This window comes from Anastrepha ludens, chromosome 3 (assembly GCF_028408465.1).
Source record: "Anastrepha ludens isolate Willacy chromosome 3, idAnaLude1.1, whole genome shotgun sequence".
Taxonomy (NCBI): domain Eukaryota; kingdom Metazoa; phylum Arthropoda; class Insecta; order Diptera; family Tephritidae; genus Anastrepha; species Anastrepha ludens.
This window is the reverse complement of record NC_071499.1, coordinates 10,572,933-10,580,749: the sequence shown is the minus strand read 5'-3', so window position 1 is coordinate 10,580,749 and position 7,817 is coordinate 10,572,933. Positions and strand designations below refer to the sequence as shown.

General features: G+C 36.3%; 1 protein-coding gene across 1 annotated transcript; it reads left to right on the top strand.

Annotated features, from left to right (window-relative positions):
- Nucleotides 1-4,015: 4,015 nt before the first annotated feature.
- On the top strand, nucleotides 4,016-5,840 carry LOC128857015 (uncharacterized). Its single transcript, XM_054092525.1, has 3 exons — nucleotides 4,016-4,493; nucleotides 4,559-4,712; nucleotides 4,769-5,840. Exons 1-3 carry the CDS (start codon nucleotides 4,343-4,345, stop codon nucleotides 5,295-5,297), a joined length of 834 nt encoding a protein of 277 aa, XP_053948500.1. The 5' UTR covers nucleotides 4,016-4,342; the 3' UTR covers nucleotides 5,298-5,840.
- The last annotated feature ends 1,977 nt before the right edge of the window (nucleotides 5,841-7,817 follow it).

Here is a 7,817-nt window from a genome sequence, read left to right as displayed (position 1 = left end):
TACTTTCGCCGTGTCCATGTAGCTGTCAGCCCAGAATGAAGCAAGGCGAATTTATTCTTCTACATTGCCAATATTTTTCTTTGACAATCAAACGTAGAAAATATTGCTGTTGGTCTAATGCCAACACCTTTAATGAATGCGCCTTGTTCTTCTTCCTATTGTTTTTTTTTTTTTGGTTTTTTTGTTTTTGACAGGCACCCTGAGCTTGACAGTATTGCTTGAACGAGAATAGGTATCAACAAAAAAAAAAACGAAATAATATTTTTGACTTGGAAAATTTATTTATTTATTTATTTATTTATTATTAAAGTCAAAACATACAACCATAGGTTATTTTTACAATGATTGACCTTAAGAATAGTTGACATAAAAGGATTAACAGTAAAATCAAAATTAAAATTAAAATTACAGATAGTAGTAAAGAAGTATAAGTTGGAGAAAGTATTAAAAGGAAAGTAAGGTAAAAAATAGTGGTAGCAGGAGTAGGGATTAATGGGAAGAGATTTAAAGTACATTCAGCAATTTTCGGCAAGATAGCGAAGCAATTTATTTTTGAAACACGAGCTTCCTTTTATAGGTTTAATTTTGTAAGGTAAGGTATTCCAAAGACGGACAGAGAACACAAAGTATTGACGTTCAGTCACCAAACAACTGTATTTCATCGGGACTATGTTTAACGAGCGGCAGGACTTTGAAGGCATAAGTCGATCTTTGAGGTATCTTGGTTTTTGAGTGTTTATGATCTTGTGGAGTAAAACTAAACATTTAAACCTAAGCAAGTCGTTAAAGGATACGGAAGCAATTTTTTTCGCAAATACTGAAATATGGTCATAACGTTTTTTACAGTACACGTACCTAGCAATGTTGTTATACAAAACATTAAGCTTACTACGACACACACTATCACAAGGAGTATATAACTCGCAACCATACAGTAACGTTGGTAACAAATACGTTTTAGCTAGTAGCAGTCGAGTGTTTACTGGTGTAAAATATTGAGTTGTCCATAAATTTCGGAGCATACCATAAACTTTGCCTATGACAGTAAAAATGTGGTTGCTCCATGTCAAAGTTCTATTAAATGTAACCCCTAGATTTTTAACATTGTCCACATATTTAATCTCAGCGCCATTTAGTTTGACTTGTGTATAGCCATCGAGCTTGATATATTTTTTGTAAATAACGATGCATTTACAATAACAAATATTTTAAATATATTTCTTAGCTATAATAATGATTTTTTATTGAGAAATATCTAAGTTTGCACGAAATTTTTTAAACTCTTTGATACGATTTTCTACGAAATTTAATCATTTTTTATGCAACCAAGGCACATAAAAGAGTGTTTTGAAACCAGGTGATCTCAGCTGTGGGCTTTTTTTGACGACCAGCTGCGAGTGTTTTTACTTCTGAATCTGTACAATGCATTTGGCTTCTATTGCTTTCGCTACTCTTCTTCTTCACAAACAAGTAATTTCCCTTACGCTTTGAAAATGTAATGATAAACAAAAGTTCGAATTACAGAGAGAATTAATTACTACTGTGAGCGTCAAAATAAAGTGTACAAAGCATTTTGTTATAATATGGATTTTATTTCAGTCTTTTATCACAAAACAATATATTTTAATTTCATGTTTTTTAAATTAGTATTTGATTCTCTACTAATTACTAGAAAACAACAAAAAAATAAATTACAACAACAAAAATGGTAAGACAAAAAAAATTGAGTGCATATTTTACGCGCCAAAATAAAGTGTACAGAGATATATTTAACAAAAATTATATCGATTTAGTATTTTGTTGATTTCCCTTTTGCTTTGATAATGGAAGACAGTCTTCGGGGCATCGACTCAACTAGTTTTTTTGTCACGTCAGATGAAATTTTATCCCACTTTTCCTTTATAGCGAGTTTCAGCATATCCATATTGGTGATTGTCCTTTTCCGGATTTGGTGGTCTAAATGCTCCTACAAATGTTCAATAGGGCTTAAGTCCGGTGACTATGGAGGATGATCCAATGTCTTAGGAGTCCGATAAAGCAGCCATTCTTTTACTATTTTTGCTGTGTGCTTGGGATCATTGTCTTGTTGGAAGATCCAAGATTTCTACAAGTCTAATTTCTGCACACTGGTTAGTAAATTATTTTGTAAAATATTCAGAAAATCTGTTTTGTTCATGGTACTTTCAATAAAAACCAAATTGTCAACTCCGCTTGCCGCCACACATCCCCACACCATAACCGAACGCCCACCGTGCTGAACTGTGGTTATCAAATTTTGGTCGGCATACTCTTTATTTTTGGTTCTCCAGACTTTAACCGGTTTTTTCTGCCCAAATACCTCGAACTAGCTTTCATCGCTAAACAGGGCATTATTCAAGAAAGAAACATCCCGATTTTCGTATTTTTTTGCATAATCAAGACGATTTTTTTTATTAACTGTCGTTTTTTTTATTTTTCGTAGGAGTACATGGTCGTCGTCCCATTTGCGTGCAACGCTCGACGTATTGTACTGGCACTTGCGCTAGTATCTGATGCAGTTGAAACTTCTTGTGATATTTTGGCCGCACTTTTAAAGGGATTTTTCTTCACATCACGCACTATAGACCTTACTTCAGTCTCATTTAAAATTTTTGGACGGCCTGTGCGATTTTCTACTTTGCCGAACTATTTGTATTTGCCAACTATTTTTTTCACATTATTATTATGGCTTCTGTTGACAATAGAGCCAATTTCACGAAAGGTTTTACCTTCATTGCGAAGCTTTAGTACCAGTTCTCTAACATCAGTCGAAGTTTGTTTGTTTAATAATGGGTAAAAAAAATAAATAATAGAATTTAATTTACTATAGACAAAAACTTTTCACTCTGCCGATCGCAACCAATTAAAATACAAAAAGTTTCAATACATCGAAAAAGGAAGTAAACAACCAAATATAACGGTATTTTTTACCGTGCAACATCGCTAAAATGCTACTGATGTACGCTGTACACTTATTTTGACACGTAAAATATGCACTAAATTTTGTTTTTGTCTTACAACTTTTGTTGTAATTTCTTTTTTTGTTGTTTTCTAGTAATTAGTAGAGAATCAAAAACTAATTTAAAAATCATGAAATTAAAATATTTTGTTTTGTTATAAAAGACTGAAATAAAATCCCATTATAGCAAAATGCTTTGTACACTTTATTTTGACGCTCACAGTATACACAGAAAAAAGCATTGATCTCCATTTTGCATTTTTACTTTCTCCAATTTGCTAGTTTTGCTTCTTTGATCCCGTTTTGGCATATGTATTTCTTTTTACGAACGAAAATTCTTAAATCTGCTCTTTTCATTTTGATGTAGCTTTTTGATTGCATTAATGAACTGAAGTTATTTATGTAAAGACTGCGCAGAGCTTAACTCATGCATATGTAAATATAAACATATTTCTAGCTCAAAATTTTATACCGACAACTCATTTAAATTTTGATGGGTCCCGATTTATTTTGGAGAAAAAATTAGAAAATTATTTAGTGGCAGCCTTGATGCAACCATGTAGATTTGTGCCATGATTCAATAATAATTGAATCATGGATTTGTGCATCGGAGGTGCTCATGGTGCTCACACTCACTAACGTAAACGTACGTTTCGTCAGCTAACACGAATAAACTCATGACAGCCCCATGTAAATGAAGAATCACCACCGTTCCGTTATGTAGATATCGTGGATTTTGTACGTGGGTAAATGAGAAATTCTGGATTGTTCCGTAAAAACATGTCAGCAGATGGCTCTCTCACCATACAGTGTTGCCAAACAGTAAAGTCATCGACCATTTACAAAATAAACTTAGAAAAATTTAATTTGTATTAAAATAACTTAAAAGCAATGTTGAATAAAGTTAATTATAGATAAATGAACTATTTGCATTTGTTGGTGTTTTGGCTTTGGTTTATTATACAATGAAAAATTGTAATTGATAATGCGGATGTGTGAAAAAGTGTGTATGTATGTATGCAAAAATATGAACGGCAACATTGTGTCGATACAACCAAACACAAACCCACACCAATCGATATATTGTGTAAATATGTAACCAAACGAAAGCGGTTGTATTCTACGGGCTCAAGTTTTGCCCGATTTTGGGTATATCACGGGCAACAGACAGTGACCACGATAACGTCGCTGAGTGCGGGCATCATAAAGGCTAACAGACAGGGACTACGATAACGTCGGTGACTGCGGGTACCATAACTGAAGCGTATACGTTTTCGATAATACTAACGTCAAAGTATTCGCTATTACACTTTACTTCAACTTTACTCCGCATTACTTTGGTTTACCGTGTTTATTTTAAAAAAAATGCAAGGATTTGTAACCGAGGACGATTCAGCACTTATAAGATTGATAAAGAGTAATGAACACCTCTACGACAGATATCATAAGCATTATAAACTTTATGATTTGAGAAAGGCCACTTGGGAAAAGATAGCTTGTGAGCTTGGGATTAATGGTAATGCCTGTGAAGAAAATATAACTCCAATGGTTTCTTAGTGATTTTACACTTTTCAATTTTAGAAACGATTTGTTTACGCCGTTGGTCGAATTTACGTGATCGGTACGCGAGAGGAATCCGCCGTTTGGCTGCTCTTGCTAAAGATGGAATAGAAACGGAGGTGCCACCTCTATTCAAAGAAATGGAGTTTTTAAAACCACATATAGTGCCGCGATGGTAATAAAATATGCTTAGTATAAATTATTTCAATAATTCGTTCCTCTTTTATTTAGTATTAGGATTGGGGATCCGTCCTTGTCACGGCCATTTACAACACTGCCATCACCGTTCAATCCTGAGTCGTTTACCACAGATCTGGAAGATACTAAAGAATATGAGGAAGTTACAGAGCCATTCCAGTTTATGAATTCAGCATCAAATGCGTCTATACAAGAGAAAGAAGATGAGGAGGAGATTGATGCATTGCTGCCTACAGACACATTATCACCTTCTGCACTTTATCCCAAAAGTCCGAGAGACGAACCAACAAAGGCTTTACACTTACCTGTGACGAAATCTAAGAATCAGCGTAAAAGTAACAGAAAGCGACACTATGAGTCCGACATTGAACAGGAGCTAAGTTCCGCTTTAAAAATGTTTAAACAAGTGTGTGGTGCGGCAAAAGCACGCCACGAAAATCCTGCAATTCATGGTTTTGGTCAAATGATTGTCGAAACAATTTGTGGGATGAGTGAACGAAAGCAGACAATAGCCATGCAAAAGGTGACTGAAGTGGTAATGAAATTAAAAATAGAGCCGTAAGCCATGTAGAGAAAAAGTTTTAGAAGATTGGTTTATTTTTATTTAATTTTAATGTATAAATAATAGTATATAATATTAAATGTAGGAGTTCAGTAAAAATATAATACATACATATTTGTAAGTACAAGCATATGAAATTGGTGCATGCTTTTCGTTTGCGGATCACTCCCTGTGTGCTGATGATCTTAATTAAATTTTTCGACTCTTAAGGTGTTAGGAGTAGTCAGAGGCACGAAAAAATTATGATTTTCAATAATTTTTTTTTTGCTAGTCAATTGCTTTTTTTAACAAAAATAAAAATATAGCATTAATTCATCATGTTTCGACTTGACTTCAGCAAAATTTCAAAAAAAAAAATTAATAACTGCAAAAGTTATCGCTGTTTGTGTGAAGCCCGTTTCTCCAGAAGTCCCTTACGGTAATCATCACAAGTCCTTGGAGATTCATTTAAAATCAATCGGACAAGAGAAATTAGTTTTTTTTTTTGTTTTTCAGAAAAACCGACAAATAATTGTTTAAAAAAAATGGAATTTAAAATAATAAAAAAAAATGTTTTTCAAAAGCAATATAAATTTTATTGAAATCTACGAAGCGATTTTTAAGCTACAGTGATCACCATGATCAAAAAACATAGTTTTGAGAAGAACAGTTTAAGTTTTACTATCGGGCCCGAGGACACTTTGCTAATTGTTGAATAACTCGAAAATTATTTGTCGGACTCACTTCAATTTTTCACACAATATTTTTAAGATATTACATAGGGTTTTCCAATAACAGGTGTTATTTAGATTAGATTAGAGATGATTAACGAGTTTTTATGGCCGGAATTGGATGGTATTGATCTGGACAAGGTTCAACAAAACGGCGCTACGTGCCACACAAGCAACGAAACCATTGGTCTTTTACGGGAAAAGTTTCCGGACCTTGTTATCTCTCGAACGGGTGATCACAATTGGCCACCGAAATCTTTTAATATAACACCTTGTGACTTTTCTTTGGAGCCACGTGAAAGAGAAGGTCTACGCCAACAGTCCTGGATCGATTCAAGACCTCAAAGATAGAATTCGTGAGGCTATTGAGGACATAGGGCAGCCACTTTGCAATTCGGTTATGGAAAATTTAATGAAAAGGATATTGTCCTGCAAGCGTGGTCGTGGTGGTCATTTGTCTGACGTTAATTTCCTCTATTAACAACATACCTTCCTCTTAATAATGAAATAAACATCCGATCATTTATATGTATTAAAAATCGCATTTTTCTTTGACTATCAAAATAAGACCTCTTATTAGATAACCCTATACTTTACGGAAATGCAACATTTTTTTTGAAAATTCTGACTACCCCTAACCCCTTAAAAGTTGCAATTCTTCTCACACAATATGAACAATTGGCTTATCTAAATCGTTTTCGCTAAACATAAGGAAAAACTTCGACGTAAAATTTATTACTTTGCCTACTTTGTTGTTGTTTTAACAGCATAGTTAGCCCTGTCAGTGTGGGTATATCATCTGTCGTCTTCGTCTAGCTCATCTAGGGGTAGGCCCAGGAAACATGCTGTTTCGACGGGTTGGGTCCAGAGGGAGAGGGGGGTTAGATGAGTCTGATTAAGGGGGCATGTGAAGAGGTGGTTAGTGTCGTGCGGGGTACCTTCACATGCCGGACATGTGTTTGGTATGTCAGGGTCAATTCTGGATAAGTAGGAGTTTAACCTGCTACAATATCCAGAACGTAATTGTGCCAATGTTACACGAGTCTCACGGGGAAGCTGGAGCTCTTCTTCTGCAATGGGTGGTGGTTGGACTTCGATTACGGCATTCACGGGACGGGAGTTCATGAAGGTGGTAACGGACTCCCGGTGAATGTCGTTTATTGACTGTCTGAATACTGTCCGGTCCAGTAGGTCTCGGTCAGTTTTGTCCTGGAGTTCGTCAGCGTAGTCGAGGAGGTGTCTCCTGACGTGCCTGGGAGGCGGCTCAGGCTCAAGCAGGTGTCTGCAGGGGTGAAACCTGCGGTAACACCCCAGCAGGAACTGCTTGCTGAGCAGTTTGTTGTGCTCCGCGACTGGGAGCATTTGTGCCTCGTTGTGCAGGTGTTGTATGGGTGACATCAGGAGGCACCCGGTCGCTGTCCGAATGGCGGTATTCTGACATGTCTGAAGCTTTATCCACTGCGAATCACTAGTGCCAGGCGACCAGACAGGCGCAGCATAGTTTAGAACCGGCCGGCCAATTGCCTTAAATGTCGAAAGCAACAGTTCTTTGTCCTTGCCCCAAGTGCTGCCGGCCAGCGATTTGAGGACCTTGTTGCGATTTTGGACTTTAGTGGCAATTGCGGTTGTGTGCGCAGAGAAGGAGAGCAAGCTGTCAAAGGTTACACCCAAGATTTTGGGGTTATTCACAGTCGGAATTGGTGTGTCGTCGACTTTTACCTTAAGGGACAGCTTGACCTCCTTTGTCCAGGTGGTGAAAAGGGTCGCCGTGGACTTAGTGGGGGAAAGTTGGAGATTCCTCGCAGTGAAA

Bases quoted from the DNA above. Each gene is read 5' to 3' on its own strand.
- LOC128857015 (XM_054092525.1), top strand. From the start codon at position 4,343: ATGCAAGGATTTGTAACCGAGGACGATTCAGCACTTATAAGATTGATA. The intron at 4,494-4,558 runs GTAATGCCTGTG...TTTCAATTTTAG, and splicing joins TTGTGAGCTTGGGATTAATG to AAACGATTTGTTTACGCCGT. The intron at 4,713-4,768 runs GTAATAAAATAT...TCTTTTATTTAG, and splicing joins CCACATATAGTGCCGCGATG to TATTAGGATTGGGGATCCGT.